The following is a 21647-nucleotide window of genomic DNA, read 5'->3' on the forward strand; positions in this document are numbered from 1 at the left end:
TATTTCTTCCTTTATCTAATTTGAGCTGCAAGCCTCAAACAATGGGAACTTGAAAGTAGGAAATACAATGCAAGACAGTCCAAATAATAATCCTGCCTATTAAAATTTCTGTCAAGTTCTCTAAACCCCACTTCCAAACAGAACATGTAATTAAGTCCTGGTAAAGTAACAGTCTATTATTTTGCAATTTTGAAGAGATTGCAGAAATTACAAGAGGGCTTCCCAAAAGGATCCTTCCCCTCTTTGTTCAAAAGAGCAATAAAACCCTATTCCTAGCAATGCTCATATCCTCAGTTAAAATATGGTAGCATTCAAGACTTAAGAGTCAATTCCCTACACACTTTTATACTGCCAGAATGAAGATCCTCTCATTCTTTTAAATCATTCCTATGACACAGTGTTCCACATTCAGGCAGAACACAAATCCTTGTTATCCATCCCCTACCTGATTTGTAAAACTGAATATTACCACAGAAGAAAGCAGTGAAGTATCTGTCTTCACAAGTCAACAGAGGCACTGATCTCTTTTGTAGTCTCACTAGCTGATAAACCTGGGCCTGCAACCTCTTAGGTACACTGAGATTTATAACAAAAACTTGACAGTTTTAGACAGTGTCAACAGCCAGAGTATGTATTTCATTAAATAAATTACATTAAAAAAAAAAAAAAAGAGAGTCCCTTATGATCACTTAGCTTACTGCCTGTTCAAGTTCTCAGTTAGCCAGAACCTGGAAGCTGCAGACACTGCCTTAATCATTCCTGTGCTGTCAGAGAGACAAAATCTAGATATGACACTTTCTCACATTTTAAAGATCAAGAAATGCTCCAGTAATTTGTAACTTTACTGGTACAGAATCTGGAATACACCATAATAAGAAAATCAAATACATGTAAAATCACACAGACTGCATAACCTTCTCTGATATGCTTCAGTTAGATAAACAGTACCCAGTTCAGAGTAAGTCAGTCAGTAACATCCTCTGCCTAGCTCTCCCTACCTGTCTAAAATACCTTAGTATGCCTTAAAACTATGAAGAGCATTCTTCTCAACCAGACAGCCAAAAACATTTGCTTTTCTTGCACTGATCTTGAAGTAGTCCATAACCTATGACTCAACAAAGCATATCCTTAAGCTAAAACTAGTATCTTCCACCTTTTAACTTGTGTTTGTTTTTAGTTAGTATAATATCAGTGTGTTTCAGGATCATAATCATAATGTGTTCTAAGGCCAACACATGTAAGATTATTTGCTGCCCATCCATCTATTCTTAAATTCTCTTTCTTCCTTTTACTTCTATTCAGGCTTTTCCTCTTTTACTTGTGTTTCTATAGACCTGAATCATGCAGTTTTAATTTCTGCCTCAACGTGCAAAACTATCACTGCCTGCAGAACACACCCCCAGCAATGCCAACCTTATGCTTTATCCTCTGTGTTAGCTTATCACCTCTGAATTCGCCCCAAGTTCTGTATCTGCAGACTTGGTTTCTCTCTGAAAACACCTACAGGTCCACCTGAAGAAGATGACTGATCCCAGAGAGGCAGACGTTATCCCCGTGTCTTTCCCTATACACAGAATGATGCCAGCCCAGGAACCCACGCCAAAGGAAAGAACTTCCTTGCATCTCCCTTGCTCGTTAGGCACTTCTGTATCTCCTATCTGCCTTTCACCTCCTTCAGCTAAACATTCAACAGCGCGGAGATACAAGAAACAAGAGGCCGTTCGGTTTTCCTGAGAAAAGCAACGGCACCGCCGAGGCGTGTTTCAGGGAAGGACAGCAGCCTGCCCAGGTGTGCAGCCGCTCCGGCGGGACGCTCGGGGCTGCACGCCCCCCGCCAGCACGCGTGCCTGCAGAACGGCCGCGCTCCGCATGAACCCCTCGACCGCTCGGCAGCTCAGGATGGAAACCCACAGGGCCCCGCCGCTGGCCGGGCGGGACGCGGCCTTCCCGGGACTTCTGGGGGCCGCCCGCAGAGCCGCCCCCGCGGCGGCGCCCGCCTCCCCGGCCGCGCTCCTCGCCCGGCCCGCCCCGCGTCCCTCCAGCGGCGCCGCGCCCGCCGCCTCCCCGGGCACCGCGGGGCGGCCCGGAGGCCCCTCACGCCAGCCTGCCCGGCTGCACCTGCTCCCGCGGGCCCTCCGCCGCGGCCTGCCGCCTCCCGCCCGGCCCCGCACCGTTAGCGATGAGCTTGGCCGAGAGCTGCTTGACGAGCTCGGGGATCCGCTCCCACTGGCACTCCGAGCGGCACCGCTCGATCTCCGTCTCCAGCCGCGAGCCCGCCTTCTTGGTGGCCATGGCCGGGCCGGGGCGCTGGGCCCCGGCGGGGAAGGGGCCGGGCCCGCGGCAGCCGGCAGGAAGGAGGCGGCGCGGGGAGGCCGGAGCGGCACCGGCCGCCTGGGCGGCAGCGGCGGCGGGAGCGGCGGGCGGGGCCGGGCCGGGCCGGGCGGGGCGGGAGCTGCGCCCCCTGCCGGGCAGCGCGGGCGGGGCGGGGCTGCCCTCCCGCAGGGGCGGGGGAAGGGGCGGCGGGCGCGGGGCCGGCGCGACCGGCCTGATGCGGGAGGCGCTGCGGGAGGCGCTGCGGGAGCGCTTCCCCTGCAGCACGCGGGGAAGGACAGCTCGCCTCACTCGTGCCATCTCATTCTTGCACAGGCTAGAGCTGAGCATACCGCATCCCGCCGCCTGCAGGGCTTCTCCGCTTGCATAAAATGTAACACGTCCCGGTCGGCAGCGCGGAGAGCGGAGCTGGGAGCAGCCTCAGCAAGCTGGCGGGCAAGGCCAGGCGGTGCGGGGCGGCCGGCGCGGGAGCGGCGGGAGGCCACCCAGGGGAGCCGGGCAGGCGGGAGAGGCGGCCCGGGCCAACCCCCCCTTCTCCGGGGGCAGCACCTTGCAGCACCTGAGGGGGCTGCAGGAGAGCTCGGGAGTGGCTCCTCGTAAGGGCCTGTAGTGACAGGACGAGGGGAAACGGTTTTAAACTGGAAGAGGGGAGATTTAGTTAAGACATTAAGAAGAAATTCTTCACTATGAGGGTGGTGGAACAGGTTGCCCGAGGAAGTGGTGGATGCCTCATCCCTGGAAATATTCAAGGACAGGGTGGATGGGGCTCTGAGCAACCTGGTCAAGTGGAAGGTGTCCCTGCCCATGCAGGGGGGTTGGAACTAGATGATCTTTAAGGTTGATTAACCCAAAACATTCTATGAAATTAGTTCATGTCCATTAACATTTGCCCCTTCCCCCTCCTTGAAACACCTTATCCACACATGCTCCAGGGTTTTAAATCCATAAAAAGGCACTCTCTGTTTTGTCTTTTCCATCCACATACCCCTCCCCACACTCTCTGCAGTCTTACGCAGCCAACACACTCTTGCACGTCTTGTCAGGTAGAAAGGTGGGCCTCAGCACTCACCTGCTCCTTAGTCACACAGCAGAGGGTCGAGCAGCACTGGCGTAACAGAGATCCACGCTGGATGTAGATTATTCCCCGTAAATGCATTTCCAACATTTGGATGGAATTAAAATACTAGCTGAAGCAATTTCAATAAATACCACATACCTTTGTCAAACACTGCATCGTACGTGACACGGCAGTTCCACAAACTTATACATGCTGATTTTTCAGTGAAAAACAGAAAAAAAAGACCAAGATTGCACTGTAGAAAAATCTCACAATTTTCTATTTACTTTTCCCAAAATAAGGATATAGCCCATTGACAAAAAGAACAGGTTTTGCAGAGGTGGGGTATAATCTGCTAAATTAGACACAATATTAATTAAATAGCTTAAATTTCTTGCACCACATCCTTGGGTTATAGTGCAGACTTGTAGAATTGATACTGTTTATCCCCAGAAAGAAGCCAGTGAAGCCAAGAAGTATGTGGTTGAGTTTGTATCTGCTGGTTTGAAGACTCAAAATAAAGAATGCCTGCTATTATTGTGTTTACATGCCTTACACTCCTCTGGACTTAGCACATTTTAAAGTCTTCTGTAATGTCAAGATCAGACTCAAAAGACAAATTTGGGTAAAACATTACCAGCCTAAGACAAGTCAATAATTGTTTCCTAACTCTTAAGAACAGTATATCTTAGTCCTCAAACCTTGCAAATTATGATCTTCAACCTCTTGGGGAACAATATTATGACCAGTCACAGTTATGTGCTGTTACATACATAGATCAGTTACATGTAAACATGACATGCCTATGGGCACTGCTAGAGTCACTGTCCACATAACAGAACTTCTAAACAATTGTGTAGTCACTGTGAATGTCACATATACTAGGAACAGGTCTGAAGTTTTGCTTGGTTTTGATCATCACTGAAACATCAGGAAAAGGAAGCATCTATTTAAAGACAGAAAAATCAACAACTGCCATTGAATCATCAACTGATTGGGATCAAATCCTCAGCTTATGTGACTTAAAGCTTGCCTGTGTGCTCCCCAGGTGTATCCTCCATGTAATAAATACCACTTCCTACAAACCTTGCTTTGATTCTGTCCTTAGAGCTGCAATAGCTGTGATGGTCTATGACAAGTTCAGCTAATTTACTTTTCATTCCCAGTGCTATTGAAAGCCTAATAGCAAAAAAGTCAGGTATTGTAATCTGCCTTTTTATAAAGTTGCTTTTATAGCACTTTCAGGTTACAGTCCAATCTCAAACAAAGTATACTTTACAGTTTAAAAAGTGAAATAGAAACAGTAGCAGAACATATTAGTGTCTGAGAAATACAATGGGGTACTGCAGGAGTGGAAATAAAATTTAATACTGCAACAAAAGACAAAGGAGAAATATATGATAAAGCATTTTTTGCTTACTTGAGGTTTTGAAAGATCTGGGGAACATTACACTGATTACAGCACTGTGTTTTACTGTAGATATAAGACAATTAAATTAAAAATTAGGCAGGAAAGGCATGATAAATAAAAATCTTTCATATCATAACCACTGGGGTTTTTTTACACATAAGACTATGAAAACTAAGGCTTCTACTTTTGAGCAGCGAAATTTTGCTTATGAAGATTATTCTTATTTATTCACAACAATTATAACACATTTTGTTAGCACTGATCACATAATTTCAGTAAAAGCTACCAGCAAAAGAATGGTATTTAAATATTTACATAACAGCTCATCAAGCTTATTATCTCAATAGCTACTATTTATGAAGTGAGACATCTATGCAAAAGGAATTGGTACATTTTGAAATGCATTGGAACAATTAGGAAACCTGGTTACGTTAATGAAACTTCCATATACCTGACTGCTCTGAGAAAACTCCATTGTAGATGACCTATAATCACATACAGTAATGGATCTGGAACATGCAGCATAAAAGTGTTATATAGAAAAGAAATCTGATCCTGCACATTTTGTCAATTGCCACTATTTTTTTTTTTTTCAAACTGAAACAAAGAGTTGGGTTTCTGGAAATGGCTTATTTAGAAAATTGTTAGAACAGACTAGAGCATATATGCACTTTGCTAGAAATAGAAAGACTGCTTTAAAGGTGAGACAGCTGACTAGCTAGAAGACAGATACCTGGTTTCTGAAAATGATGGAAAATTAAAATACAGAAAAAGTAACTAAGCTGTATTGGTCAGCCATTTTTCTGTATGCCACCTCTCCCATTTGAATTCCCCCAGACACAGGGCAATAAGAGAAATAATGGATTGTTCTGTGCAATTTCATGAGCTTGGTATGAAGAAACAGAAACTTTCAGTACACAGCAACACAATTATATGGTGCTGTGATACTCATGGTAACCTGCAAATAAACATGAGAAAGTTTTCTGCACTAGTACTTCACACAGAAGTGATGGGGGTTTAAACTGGTAAAAATTTAAAACAGAGAACATACACTGACTTAAATAAAGTAACATTTTATTCTCTACTAAGATATTAAACATTCTAAAGCAAGGAATCAGAAAAACCAACTCAAAAAGTACTTGCATTTTTAAAGGTAACATATTAAAACAGAATGCTAGGAACTCACGGGAGGAAATATAAATGCAAGCAAACTTGCAAGGTCACTGGGTTTTATTCCAGACTGACTTTCTGGCTTCTTATGCTACTTCTTATGCCACTGCTGAAGTGTCAGGGGAGGAACCAAACTTCTCCTCTGTTCTAGCTTGCTTTTGTTTTTAAAAAAAAGGAAAAAGTTTTAAACAATATTTTCATGACAGCTTTGCTCAAGTCAGCTCACTGGAATGGAGGCCCTTGAGATAACAGGCTAGGCAAAGCTTAACATCCAATTTGTACCAAAGACTATCAATGCTTAATGCTAAATGTTGTTTCACTATTTACAGGAAGTGTTTTAATATACAAGTTTACCTACTACTCTGGCTTCAGTCTCAAAAACTGACCAGTGGTTTGAGGTTTTTTTCCTACTAAAGTTTGTCTCAAGCTGCTCATCAAGGTGATAATTATCAAAACTATTTTTTTCTCAGCTTCCATAGCATACATCCCAGAAATATGATGATTTTGAGGGAAATATGTTACAGAAGACAGTACAAAAGTCCTTATTTTATCTCCACAAAGTGTAAAATAGAAATAAAAAGTCAATAATGGAAAGAAGCTATTCCTCAGCACAAATGCTTAAATTACCAATTTCTTATCTTTCAATTCAAATCAACATTTGGATGTCTATTAAGAGGTTAAATGTATTCTATAGCAAGTGAGCAGAGATGCAATTCAAATATTATTTGTATTTTAAAGAAATCATATTCAGTTCCTGTTACTGCTTGTCATTTTCTCAAATGTGACGTGCAAAAGTTCTCAGGTCAAAATACGTTCATGTGAAAAGTAATTTCTCTACAGCAAAGAGCACAACTCATAAGCCTTATAGAAGCAAAAATATTATTGGATTCTAAGTATCTTTTATGAGTTAGCATAACACTGTTAGTGAAATGAGGTAACTGTAGAGTTCTCCATTCCTACTGAAGGCAGAAATCTCTGAAATTTAGAACAGCTCATAAGAAAGTTAGAGAAAATAATTTCGTGGTGCTGCTTGATTTCCTATCAAGGGTATCAAGATGCAATTTAAAGGGAAGTGAGACTGAACAGCATCCATAAAATCAACAGTTTGATGACATGCACATTATAAAAACTGCCACCCCACCTCACAGCAAAGAATACAGTCATATATTAACAAGTGAAATATGCTCTATCAAAATATTTCAACATTTCAAGGTTTTGTACTTAGATGAGTTTCTCTTCTTAGAGATAAAAGCTACATTTGTGAACATACATTATTTTGTAAACCATCTACCCCATACTGCTGTTTGAAAGTTAAAATCATACACAAAACAATTCAGGAAAACCTAGGAACCTGGAAAGCATTTTTTTTTCCTTCATAAATGACTATTGATTGTGTAGTTTGTTGCTTTCAACCTGATTCAATTCATACTGCACTTGTTAATTAATGGGCAGTACAACTGATACTTAAAAAGGAATGTGTGCCTGTACAATCAGGCAGATACTATTTTTTCACTATTGTACGAAATCCCTTGATGCTAATTCTTATTCTCTAATAAATTACAGTGTTAACAGCCATTGCTATTGACAGACTGAATCTGAAGTTTAATTACTAATTGTGCTGCAAAAGATAAAAGATCGGATTGCAAAAGAGATTTTTTTCCAAGCTCATTCACATGCAATGGGAACCAGCATTGCCAATGAAAGAGCAACAAAGAGTATCACTCAACTAGCAATATATTAAAATCATATTGTTTCAGCCTGGTGTTTCATATGGTATTTTAAACCTGCCATACTATTTCTGAAAATACTCCACTCACCACAAATGCATATATTTATAAAGAAAAACCCCAACAAACCCATATAAAAATGTTACTTCCCCGAATTGGAAAAAAAAGCAATTAATGGGTGTTTACAGGCTGAATAGATTTTTTATATATCAATTGCTATTTGTTCCACAACTCTTTTTACAAAGGTATCTTGCCAGAATAGAACTATTCTAGATTTTTTTAAATAACAATTATGTATTTTTAGAAAGATGCAAACACACTTTAATTAGCCTATTGCTTTTCAGTTAAATTTGTTCTACTCAGCACAAAAAATAAACCATATACCATTTAAAAATAGTTCTTAAGGGTAAAAATAAAATACCTATTACATGTTAGGAAATCTGAAAACTACATTTTAGTAAATATGAACCTCTTAAATCTGAATGAAGTCTCTTTAGCTAGCAAAGAAATAGTAGCAGATCTTCTCTTTGCAGCACAATTGTTTGATTTTATTATGTTATTGGCTAAAATAACAGAATTCATTCCCAGATTAGTTTTTGTCTACAGAGGAATCACTGTCTTAATTGTTTCAAACTGTGCTTCTGTGACCACTTACAGGAAGATGAAGATCAAGTGTTTCTCACATTGAATTTACTGATACAGCAGAATGCAGCAGCTGAGTTACGTTTCTTCTTCAGTTGCTAAGTTCAATGCCTCTAAATAAATTCAACTGTTACACAGAAGAAAAGATCAGAAATTTAACCTTTTTTTTTTTTTACCAATTTTCCTAGCTACTAGTTGGAAATAAAAATATTTGTATTATTAATAAACATATTTCCCATTGCTATTTAAATGCATCTGGGATAAGAAATGATGGTTAAATTTGAAGCATCTACAGTGTCACACCACGTTCAACCATTTTCCTCGTTACTGTCAGTATTGACAGTTAAACAACCTGCCAACTACATTGCCAGGCCACCAGAGGGAGTCGAAAACTACCTATAATTTCTGAAAGTTTCTAAACCTGTAGGCTGCAGCTTAAAACAACAGAAATTGCTCTATGTTGTGAGTACTTCGACAAATAGGAAAAAAAAAAGGAAATAAATTAGAGGAATCCAAGGAGAACAGGAGTTGCTGAGAATAGAGATAATAAAATTCTAGCTATGTCATCTGTTCATTACTACCCAGAAATCAGAGAAAAGTTTGTGATACAGATAAAGGAGTGTTCAGCAACTGAACTGTGTTTGGAAAGAAGGAAAATCATGCACTTTAGTTAGCTTTTTAAAAATTATGTCAATAACTGGAGAGAAGTATTAAAAATAAGTAAATCCAGAACTAGTACCCAACAGGCCTAAAACAAAGGATTGCCCTCTTTGTTCTCCTCAAGACCTTAGGAAAAAAACCCTCAAAATTTGCACACAAGGTTGTATTATGATGTTACAAACACAAGGTCCTTAGCAGAGAGGGGAGAAGACTTCCTGGCATTATCTGGGGGAAATCCCAAGTACCAGAGAGGCAGTGGATTCTTCAAGTCTTGATCACAGAAATTGGTTGAAAAAGATCTCTAAGATTACCAAGTCCAACCTTCCACCCAAAGAGATGTCTCTAAAACAAGACTGGATGCTTTTCAGATAACATGAATTGGCCAAACACAAGTTATTTGCTCTACAGAAGGCTAACTGATTTACATTTGATGCCCAGTTTTCAGGTTGGAAATCACAGACCCTCCCCCGAACACCTCAGCACATTGTGCAGCAGCAGCCTACAAAACACCAGGCATCTCCAGGAAGGCTGCTGGCATCGTTCTGCCACTCTGTAAACCATGGCATGCCTGCAGCTTGAGTGCTGCATGCATTTCTGGTCTCATTGGTTTGACTCAGTAGGACATTTCCGAGGTTCTTCATGCAGTTGGCTTTACACACTGCAACTTACTTTCACAGAACCACAGAACTTTTACCTGGCTCCACTCAACCTTTTAGACTTCTACTGCCTAACACTTGCTGTCATTGGCAGAAAAACAAATGCTGCTTGTACCTTCTGAGATTCTCCAGAAGACAAAATTTTTCCTCTTCATGTACTCACAATGTCATAGGTCCTTTCTATGAAAAGTTCAGCTATGTATTTCCAGGGAAGATTAGGACTGAGATGCAGTTTATTTAAAATGCAAAAACATGATCAAAGAAGTCTCCAAAAGGTCTAGCATTTACCTGAAACCACAGAACGGATCATTTTCATTCTGCTTCACTGCCCTGGAGATCATTCTACCTATCAGCACAGACCAGGGTAACAACAGAACAAGAGTACTTTTTTTTTAGCTGCTTGATAAAAACTTAAGTAGAAAGCAATAATGTTACTGTGACTACAGTTGGTTAGGGACAGATGTGAACTATCATCCTGCGGGCTTTTTCTGTCTTCACAACGATGATTCATGAGCCAAGTTTCTGGGAAGTGCCAGCTTCAGCCTCTTTGAGCTCCTGCTTTAAGTACAAGTTCTTGAAAATCTATGGTTTCACATCTTCAAGATGAAGTAGATTTGTCCTACATGCTTCTCACCTAACCCTACTTCAAAGCATAAATCAGCCAGCCAGATCTGACTCCTTGCTGTTCAGAGTATGTTTAGATCCAAATTTGAAAGCACTATTTGAGTTTGTAACTTTGAGTTTGCAATCATTCTCAAAAACAAACACACAAAAAAACCCTACAAACTTTTTTTTTTTGCATTTTAAAAACTGTTATTTTTGTACTTCTAAAACTATTCATTCCATTTATCAAATATAAGTTGTCTGAAGAGTAAAATACCTATTCATTGACCAGTGTATTTTAAGATAGTTATTTCTACACTTCTTCAGTTTTTGCAAAGCTTTCATTCATATTTTTATTCAATTTATGTATTGAACATTAAACTCCACGGTTCTTTTTTGGGTAGAAAAATCCACCCATTGCCTTTCAGGACAAGAGGAAAGACTAGAGAAATCAGAGATACAAGGGTTAACAAAAAAAAAAAACCCTCAGAAAAGGAATCAAACTAAGTATACAATATGGGGAGTAAAATTAAATAATAATTTAAAAACCCACATATATAAAACCTGCATAATCTACTTAACCCAAATGTACACTAGAAGAATGGGGGATTCTTTAGGTCTACCAATAGCATTACACCATAGGACTTAAACATACAGGCATGTTCTCATCCAAAAACAAACTCCTGAAAGTGCTGGAGATCAGATCAGCTCAAATACTATCAGTCCGTCTTAGTGACTTGTTCAGGTTATTTCTCTCCTACTGTCATAAAAGTTGTGCAAAATGCCACCATCCAGTTTACTTGTACTTCTTCCACTACTGCATTCACAACATGATCCTTTTCCAGTGCTTTTCCATGTCCAAAATCAGAAGCCTGTCCTTACGCATTTTCTGAATATCCTGATACTGGGTAAAATAACACATTAATATATATCTAGTTTTTATTGTGATCTTGCCACAACGATTTGCACTTTATGGATGTGACTAAGAATTTTAGAGAAATGCCTGCTCGTCAGAAAGAAAACTTTCCTGTGATCTATTGACAACTAGCATATAGTGAGTTAAAGAAATCAAAGCCCATGTTGCTGTTTTTATCATTTGAAGATGGAACCATTTCCCTTCAAGAAAAAATAGTTGACAGCTGAATCTGCTTTTTTCCTTAAGTATTTTAAGCTAAATGTGGGTATCATGGCATTTTTAAAAGCAACAGTGTGCGACCAAAATGTCCTGTATGTTACAGTGAGGAAAAGCACTCGGCATTCCTTCTTCCCATTCTTTCCCTTTTCCCCCTCCCTGCCCACACTGACATAAGAAATAGAACGCCCTGTTCCACTTGCTGCAAATTAACACAGCCTGCTCCTTTATAACTAGCTGTCAGAATCTGTCACCAATTCATTTCTTACCTTTACAGCTTCATGGGTAAAGGTAGAAATTACAGATAATCACTTCTACTGGGACTCTAGCAGAAGATAGTTTTTTTCTGACAGGAAATAATCTTGCACATTTCTGAGAAAGATCAGTACAGTAAAGACATCTACAAGCATCAAAATTTTCTGCACTAGCATCTTGATAAGACTGTTGAAATTGAAAGCCAATGCCAAGCTTTTATTCATTTTTGCAATTCAGATGTAGGTTAAGATTAAAGGCCTGTTCTCACTTTGGTGTTAAAGCAGACCTCAGGTTTTCCTTTAAATCTGACAGCTTTAAAATTGAACTAAGTGACCTGCCAGGGCTGCATACAGATGGACTGACATGGTGATACATATTAACATTTGAACTTCAACGCAGTAGAGATACAGCACCCCCAGTTGTAACTTGTAAAATCACTGTACAATGTATCACCAGACAGTAGGCAGAATCCTGTTCCCTCAAGTAGGCATAGTTTCCACAGTGTAATGATTATGTACAGCTGAGCTACACATTTAAAGGATGAGAAGTCATTAAGGAGACATCTGAGAAAAGCTTTGAGGTACTTGCTGCTTTTGTGAATTTGGTTTCTCTTCTCCATTGTATATTGATTGAAAAGGAAAAATAGGATACATTCTGTTATTAATGATTAAGCTCCTTCACACAGTACGATGATACCATCACCTAGTCACCTCTGTCAGTGTAACCTGGAAACAAGCCTTGAGCATTGTCCTCTTTTTGTATTATCATCTTTAGATACAACTTCCCTCCCTTTCTTCTCACTTTGCTATAATTCCAAAGACTAGTTTACACTTGAAAACTTTTTCAGCATAGCTGAATGTGTCACACTAAGTCACACCCATAACTGATGTAAAATGTACATGGGTAGATGTAGTTATATCAGCAAAAATCAGTAACACAGAGGTGTATTTTTAACTAAACTAGCTAAAGACAGGGATTAGCTTTCCCAGCAGACAACTTTTGGTTATTCACAAGGCCTTAGCCTAAGTCTTTAGATTTCTCCTTACTTACGAAAATAACCCTTTGTTCACAATTACACTAAACCAGTTACATATTTTTTAAAAAAACAATGAACAAACAAGAAAACCCAAGGAAAATCAGATGAACATAAAGGAATGCCAAGTTTAAGATTTGAGGCTTGATTTATTGACAAAATAACACTATCTTTGTATAAATAAAAATGCAGCAAGCTTGCAATCAATTTGCAGTTTCATCTGTCATAGGTTTTTGAGCAGTTCCAGAGCAATTCAAGAGTTCTGTTTTTCTCTGCTTTATTGTTGGTATTTCAACAGAAGTTAACAGACTTTTTAATTTTGTGTTTACAGTCAGATTTGTTGCAATTTTTTAGTGATTTTATGAGTGAATAGTATGTATTCCTTTCTAACTCTGAATAAAATACTAATTTTCAAAGATCATAGCATTATATCATATTCGGTTTTGCAATGCTTTGTTACTACTTTTAATTTGGACTAATTATGAAATCAATCCAGTGTTAACCAAAATGCATTAACTAAGCTAATAGAACACTTATTTCCCCACCCCTCCCCCCATCTCTGCTGGCTGAGAGGTGAAAAAAACACCAGAATCAAGAAAAGGGTAGAACATACAGCCAGAAGAAAGGATCAGTAACAGCCCTGTGAGTGACCATGGGTTGTTAGACAAGCCCATACCATCTCATGTACCTACATACTTACTATTCATCCTCAGACACTTGCAGACTGCCCTTTCCATCACACAGAACATAAAGGCTGTCAAAATATACTGGTTTTCTTCAAATTCACATTATGTTTAGACTCATGTGGGGAAGAAGAGAACAGTTTCCCACAGCAGGTGACTTACATTTCTCTCTCTACAACAAACGAGACTGCTCCAACTGGTCTATGGAATTCAAAGTATCACTTTATTTACTGCTGCAGACTACAGGCATCATCCTAAGTTTTCATTTCCACACAGGTGTTCTGAACATCCAGTATCTGTTGAATAAGCGACATATAAAAATGCAGGATGGCAGGCGAAAGTTGGCCAATGGCTCTGAAATACTTTTTTTTGTATAGAATCCAGTGTCTTGTGGGTCAAAGGATCAAACTGAGAAGTGCTTTTCACAGGTAGACAAGGATCAAACCACTTTTATCTCTTCACAGCAGAAACAGCCATGTTATTTCCTATTCTCTCAATCCAGAATATTTAGTCAACCGTGTCGACTGAAGGAAGGCAGTGTCATGTTTTGCAATGTAAAAATCGTCACTGTCATATATACTAAAAACACCTGGAATATGACTTGAGAAACAACAGAGAATTCCAACTGAAGACTAAAATGTCATACAAAGATACACGTGTCTGGACATACGAATACGTTCTCACAGACCTGCAGAGTTAGGAAATGTGTTTACTCTGGATAACTGGCAAGAAAGCCTGCAGTTCAGTGTCAGTGAATATTATACACACGTGGAGATAACAGATATTTACCCCTGAAAACATCTCCCCAGAAGCCTCGTATCTCTGACGTCACACAACCTTCCTCCCCTTCTGTGGCAGCCCCCTTGTCTGGTCCTCTGAATCTGTGAGTCGAGAACTCATTTCTTAAGCAAGGCATATTACTTTAAACTGAGGCCTAGAGGTGCAATACAGCATGTATCTACATACATGCACATAATACATGCACATATTAGAAATTTAAGACACTTGTGCAACACTTGATCACAACAAATAGACATACATCATTGTTCTGTGAATATTTTCTGCCAAGAATTAATTCTGTTCCTCGATAAGCACCAGGGACCATGGCTGTGCAGGTATCTTTACCTTATTCAGAAAAATAGCCATGGAAATGGGCTAAGGAAACCCATATATTAGCAATGTCAACTTGAAGCCTCAAGCCATTCTGATTCAATGCTGTACTTCTGTTACCCCTCCAAAACTGTTTAGTAAAGCATTTTAACAACAATTTTTAATAGCAGTAAACAATACATATGCTAAATGCTCTGAACGTTCTGTTAATAGTTCAGCTGCTTTTCCATTTATATACATGAAAAAATTTCACTAAGCCAGAGGAACAGTAAGTCATGTTACTTCCTTTTCACTCCTCTAAATCTTTTTTGCAGAATTACAACTTAATTACTAATATTGTTCTCAAAAGTATTACAAAGAAATAGCGTTACAGAATACTAAGTACTTTAAAGATTAGTAACGACACTAGTTATTTAAATCTTTACTGATAAGAAATTTGATTTTTCCAACAAATCTGCCCACAATATTGCTGACTGCATTACATTTCTGGCAGTAGAGAGATATCACTATTACACATTAAAGTTTCTTGACGCATAAGCAGCACTTGAAGGAAACTTAATCCAAGTATAACCATAATTTACCTCTTTACCAAGGCAATATAAAATATTTATAATAGTAACTAAGATTGGCTTGTACACCTCAGATTTGAAACAGTGGTTAGGGTATGAAAAATTTGGCTCCCGGTCTTTGTATGACCTAGAGTGCCAGGCTAGGCAACAGAGTAAGCTGAGACAACATCAATCTGCCAAGAGTAACTGGTCTCCTGCAGGGACAAGAAGTGAACCTGTTCGTGAGCTGCCCAGTTTGCAACTCAGTGTTACCAATGTAAATGAACATCAGAAGTTGTTCACATGAAGACGCTACTCTAAAAACTCAAGACAGCTTAATGTCAACCACACCTTGTCAAGAATTCTGTTACCTGAAGGCAGCAGAAAGTCACAGGTGATAAACATTTCAGCTATGGCAGGTAACTGGTTCAAAGCAAATGCAAGGTGACACCTAAATGTACCCTGCCAAAAGGAGATACCCTGTTTTTACATTTTTATTTAATAACCACAGTTAGAGCACAAACAGGACACAGAAATACTAATCCAGAAAAGTTGTCTTTGATACAAGTGATGTATTCTAATAATTTTAGTCTCAAAAGATTCTCTCAAAACCTGTGTGAAATAAACTCTACCAATTCTTTTTTCTTGTTTCATCAGTTTGTCAAGCAGTAGTTTAAACTTCCCAACACAGAAATGTACTGGGTTCCCAACTTTAAGAAGTTGGGACCAGCTGGATCACCGTATTCCAAATCCACCTGGTATCCTAAAGTTTCTTACACTTAAATGAAATCAAATGGAAAAATGTTTTTTGTTGTTGTCTTCATCCCAAAGACAACAAATTCCAAGAACTCCTCAAAGTGCAAACTTTGCAAGCAATCACTTCTCCAACCTCCCAATTTACTTGTATTGTCTGCATAACAAGTATTAATGGTGGATTGTTTGTTGTATTTACAGCAAGTTTATTGGGGAGAGGGAAAGTATTCTTTTACAAATGAGCCATGTTCACTATTGAGATTACTTCCAAAGAGAGCATTCAGAAAGCAAGCCTGAATATATTACATTGACAATTATTTTTCAATATTTTAACATCGGCCACTTAAAATTGGTTGTGTTATTAGCACATATACTGATCTTTAAATATACTACTTCTACATAAACAGTGCAAATCTCAATATTCACATCAACCTGAAATTAATGCTGCAATTACTGTTGACATTCACATCAAGAAAGCAGTAAACTATTTCACATGAGCAATTCCAAAACCTCAGAATGCCATTCTTAATACTAAAGAAACACAGAACAAACATGTTGGGCTTCAAAGCCTTGTTTTGATACACACGATCCCTGTAAACATGGATGTATTGTATTTCTCAATACTGATATCTGATAAAATTCTATAAATAAAACCACTGATAAAAACAAGTCTTATAACCTTTTTTGCATAGGGTTTGGATTAAGGTTACCTTAAAATAGAGCAAGCAGTTAACAAAGTCCCCTCATCAACTAGTCTTCCATTACACAAGTTTAGGCATATGATTAACTTTACACAAGGAGTGTCTGCGACTTCAGTGGAAACTTACACATGTAAGCATTTGCAAAACTGGAGTCATTTTTAGCACTTAAGTTACCCCTAGTCATTGAGAATACGAGCAATAAAAGAGCTCTCCATAAATTTATTATAAAATATGCTGATTTAAAAGTTTATGCTGATGTTTCTGTAAGTCACATTTATGATTCCAAACAGTTATGTACATACTATACTATCACAGTAGGAAATACTTCACTGTAGAACACCACAGTGAACAAGTTGTGAAGCACAGTGTTCAATATAATTTCCCTTTAGTATTCCCAGTGCATAAGTTGTTAACATCTACACTACACAAGGTGCCCAGGTCTAGTATTTGTTATATACAATGTAAAAGCAAGATAGAAAGAGCTTTGCAGTTTAAAGTAAGGAATGAAAACAGTGGGTAATACAGGGATTCACTCCTGCAAAGTACAGAATTCTCCTTCACAATGACCACAACCACCAAATATGGTGGATTTCAGGTCATTCAATCCAGTAAAACAGTGCTCAGCACCTTGTAGAAAGGGAGACCAGAGTGCACTTTATTATAAAACATCTCCTTTTGATGTTATAAAGTGCAAAAAAGAAAGCATATATTCTAATATTTTACAGTCACTATTAAACTGCCATATTTGCACAATGCAAAATTCAAATAATGTGGTATACACTTTGTATGGACCCTAGAATAACAAATGTTGAATCTGGAGTTTTTGCATCACAAAAAAAATCTTAGTATTTTAAGTTATTGTGTAAATAAAAAAAGAAAATATAAATTATAATTATTGAAATAGGTATTTTAACGTGACCATTTTCCAAAGCATTCAGTATGAAATTTCACCTTCTCTCATAGCATTACATTTTAGAATCTGCAAAATATTTTAAAAGTTAGAAACTCTAAAAAGTAGAAATAAAAATTATGTTATCACAGTTCTAGACACCTCACCTTATCAGACGTATTTCAACCTAGATGGTTTTTTAAGGAAGTAAATAAATAAAAAAAACCAACTAAGACTTATTTTCCCAGTTTTTAGAACAAGAAATATGGAGTTACTTTCTAAAACAACATAAGAGTTCCATGAAACTTAATTTTACTCTTAAAATTCAAATAAATGGGATAGGATGTAAGCACAAATTTAAAAGGCCTTGAAGTACAACACTGCTTTGGTGCATGGTACCAACGATACCTTACATGTATGAAGAATCAAATTCTATGACAGTCTTCACACAGCTGGGTAAAAAGCAGACTATCCAAGAGTTCTATGTGTTACAGAGTTTTTCTTTCTCTGAACAGTGGGGAAGAAACTGGGAGGAAGATTCTGACACTGAGAAATAGTCTTCCTCCAAGCTGTACCACGAGCAGCATAGCTCCTTACCTTGAGCTTAACTGCACACTAGTAATTTAGCCCTAAGAGAATACAATGTTGGTTGTATAATAGCATTATACCATATCCAGTGATGCAAAACGTAATGCTAAAAAGAAATGTATTGAAATACAAAGCTAAAAAGGTATGACTGAAATACATTTTTAAAGCAACAGACATATTCCTGTAGCCTGTAAGCCACAGAGAGGAAGGATGGGAGAAGACAATATAGGTATGACCAAGTTTATAACCATTTAAATCTTCAACAGGATATTCTCTGCTATTCAGTCAGAGAACTGGAAGATGGTTTCTGGGTTATTGCTGTCTGTAGGGTTTGTTGGCTGCAGTGTCTTTGTAGGTGTAGTTTTACCATGAGAATGAGAGGAAGAAGAATGTGAACTTTCACTGGAGCTGCTACGTGTCTCTGTGCTTGTACTTGTTTTTTTCATTTTCCTTCTCTTTGCAAGAGGTGCCTTGTCAACATTCTGGAGACAAAATCCTTCCCTTTTGTACTTGTTAAAGGCCTGTTTAAAAATAAAAGGTAATTCCAAGCTTTTCAAGAGGTTTAAGACATTTTATATCTTGTACCTTATTATGAATGTTCTGTGGTAAACCATAAGATAAACTGTAATCTCTTGACAGATCCCTACTGATTCTTATTGCAGCTCTAACAATAACTTTACTAGCTTTTATGTGTATTTCAGAGCCAATGCATAACATTATTAATTGGCAACTTCCCCTTCTTGTTCTTTTTAATTTAGAAGTGTTTTTTATTAAGCCCAAGACCTATTTAAGACTATATTTTCTGAAAATAGACTGAGTTAAAATACAGGGTTTTTTTCAGCCCAAATTATGTTGCACTGGAACCTCTCCATGTAATGAATTCCTTATTTTTCTCTTCTTAGTAATATACATCTACAAGTATTTCAGAACACATCCACTCTATTTCAGTTTATTCTCTGTAGAAGAAATAATAGAAACAACACTATAACTCAACTGTTTGATAATAGTGTTGCAGTTCAAATGTTTTTAGTTAACATGCAATGGTAGACAAGGAAGTCCATTACAAAAAGTATCCATGTGTAAAGCATGAACTAGATGTTTCAGAAATGTTACCTTTCTTTTGAAACCGTAAGGACAAGAAGTCAAATGGTTATTTCAGTTAAACAGGAAGTTTCTTCTCTTTTTTAAAAAATGTTTGAAGACCTTCTAATAGACTTCTCTAAGAAATATAATATTTATAATAGCTTTTCATCAACTGTCTCTTAGTACCCAAAATGCCACTAATATACGTGTTTTCAAGAAATTTATTCTTGTCTTATCGTTCATGTTCTCACTCAATCACAGATGTTAGGTATGGAGGGAAAATTGTAGCTATATGCAATCACTGAATTATAAGGACAAATACATTTTTTAATTAAGAAAAAATATCCAAAAACCTAGATTAACACATTATAAAATCTAGCACATAAGATTTCTTGGAACTTACATGAAAAGTGGCTTTGACATAGGTATGCACCGAAGCTCCTGAGGAGCCTAAGTTATCAGGAGTCATCAGAGGGTTGGATGACAGCTGGCTGCCATCCTGAAGCCATTCATTGTATCGCAGGCTGGACATCTTAATTCTTTTGTTTGGATCCACTGTTAGAAGTCCTAATAGAAATATATTACATTCTCTTCAACTGTGAGATATTTATCTTCTTGTAATAGAAAATGCAATTAATCTTAAGAAAATCCCATGTGTTGCTTTGATAAGTCAGTCATGACAATATATATCCTAGGTATGCCAGTACTTGTCCTAGATAAGGGTCATGCTATGTTACACGATCATCTTTCCCAGCAGAATCATAAGATACAAGAAATTGCTATTTAACTCTTTTGACAACTTATATCTCTTTTTACAGGAACTCAGAACTACCAAATGATTTTTTCCACTTAAAACCTGTCTAGGTTCTAGAGAGTAAGCCTCAGATTATCTGCACGATCGACTCAAGTCTGAATCTGGAGATGCCTTATTTTTGGCAAAAAAAATTCCCTACAGCCTGCTTCTACAGAAATCTAGAACTCCCTTTCAGCAGAATTAGTACTGGTGTCTATCTTATGCTAAAAACACAATTAGATGCTGAAAAGCTGAAGGGGAATCAAAGCATGGCAAAGGTGAATAAACCAGCTCAGAAATACAGCAGTCTTGATAGATGCATTCAAAAACAGCTTGAAGAAAGGATTATAGTAATACATTAATTTTCTGCAAAGCTCAACTTTTAAAACATTTATCTCATGACCTGGTGTTTTAATACAAGTAAAAATAAGGTAAAATAAAAACTCTGCTTCTAAGTATGTTTTAAAGAGTGAACTGACTTTTTCTGAAGCTCTTCAGTTACTTCTAACCCTGCTAATCTACCAGCATCTCAATACATTAGACAGCTCTCTGCTCGGCATAAGAACAATTTGTATGTAAGGTCATCCTGCTGTGTTCACCTTTACCCATACATTGTATGAGGGGTCAGTACACAGCTCAAGCTGTGACTAGTACTCTATCATGTTAGGCACTCTGATGCTGATCACAGAATCCAGGTAGTGTACAGTTCTCTAAATTTTAGATTTTGAGATAAAAAATTAGGTACATGAAATATTTATTAATACATACCTTGAATTAACTCTTTAGCCTCTTCAGAAACATTTTTCCAAGCTTCTCCTTCAAAGGAAAACTCCCCCTTTTTAATTTTCTTCATAATTTCCAATGCACTGGTACATGTCAAACTTTTGTCTTGAGACTGAAATGGCACCTGTCCTGATAGCATTGTATACTGTCATGAGAACAAAGGTAATATTAACAAACACAGTATATTTATTGGCAAGCCAATGATATAGAGTGAAACTGACTAGCAGAACTTTAAAGCTATAGAAAATTTTAAATATGAAATAATTGCTCTGGGGTCCTTGTTAGAAAAAAGATTCACCTGTTTCAGGAAACTATAGGCAAGACACAATACTTCTACCCAGTTAATATCTATTGAGATTATTTTTTTTTGTAAATCAATCACTCTTTGCAAATCAGATTCTTTCTCTTAATTGAAACTGTAGGAAGATATTGTGGATGACTGTGAAACGTCCTAACAACATCTCTTTTTATGAATGAGACAAGTATTTTATCCATTTCCAGAAACGCTGAACTTCATTTACTGCTTAGGGAAAAAAAATTCTCCATCCCTTGAAGACACCTCTCTTTAGAACCTATTGTTTGTGCAGCAGTATTTTCACTTCACCTCAACTCAGCATCTACCCAACTCAAATCTGAAATTGTGCCAAGTCCTTTGCATTTTAACAAAAAGTAAATACATACAATGAAGATCCAATTAAAAACTTCAGTCACTCACCAAAATGACCCCCAAACTCCACAGGTCACAAGATTCATCATAACCATTGTGATTCAAGAGCTCTGGAGCAGCATAATGAAGAGTAAAACATGGAGTCTTAAGAGGCTGATTATCAGGTGGTTTTAAACGAGCAAAGCCAAAATCAATTATTTTTATTTCTGAATTATCAGTTTCATCTGTAAACAACAAATTCTGAAAAACAAAGACAAAATCAATGCCAGTACTGTGTAGAAAATTGGTTAGAATACTCAATAGTGTTGAGTTTTTTCTAGATTTACCACTACAAAAAACTTCCCATTATCTAGAGAAAAGGGAACTGGGAGA

At 38.0% G+C, this 21647-nt stretch overlaps 2 protein-coding genes across 7 annotated transcripts in view; both read right to left on the minus strand.

Annotated features, from left to right (window-relative positions):
- Nucleotides 1-21647, minus strand: part of TTC7B (tetratricopeptide repeat domain 7B) — a 215422-nt gene that overhangs the window by 128400 nt on the left and 65375 nt on the right. Inside the window, exon 1 of one of the 6 annotated variants that reach the window (XM_051622574.1) lies at nucleotides 2172-2436. The exons of 1 other annotated variant lie outside the window; for it this stretch is intronic. In XM_051622574.1, coding sequence (XP_051478534.1) covers nucleotides 2172-2292 — 121 coding nt within the window. In that variant the 5' untranslated portion in view covers nucleotides 2293-2436. Of the gene's footprint in view, nucleotides 1-2171; nucleotides 2437-21647 lie in introns of those variants that run through there. 4 more of the 6 variants (XM_051622575.1, XM_051622570.1, XM_051622572.1 and 1 more) reach the window with 4 other exon arrangements.
- Nucleotides 12807-21647, minus strand: part of RPS6KA5 (ribosomal protein S6 kinase A5) — a 74812-nt gene continuing 65971 nt past the window's right edge. The window contains exons 14-17 of the mRNA XM_051622577.1: nucleotides 21324-21515; nucleotides 20594-20753; nucleotides 19436-19599; nucleotides 12807-18470 (exon numbers count right to left, since the gene is read on the minus strand). Coding sequence (XP_051478537.1) covers nucleotides 18231-18470; nucleotides 19436-19599; nucleotides 20594-20753; nucleotides 21324-21515 — 756 coding nt within the window. The 3' untranslated portion in view covers nucleotides 12807-18230. The remainder of the gene's footprint in view (nucleotides 18471-19435; nucleotides 19600-20593; nucleotides 20754-21323; nucleotides 21516-21647) is intronic.

Source organism: Apus apus, chromosome 5 (assembly GCF_020740795.1).
Source record: "Apus apus isolate bApuApu2 chromosome 5, bApuApu2.pri.cur, whole genome shotgun sequence".
NCBI classification, from domain to species: Eukaryota; Metazoa; Chordata; class Aves; order Apodiformes; family Apodidae; genus Apus; species Apus apus.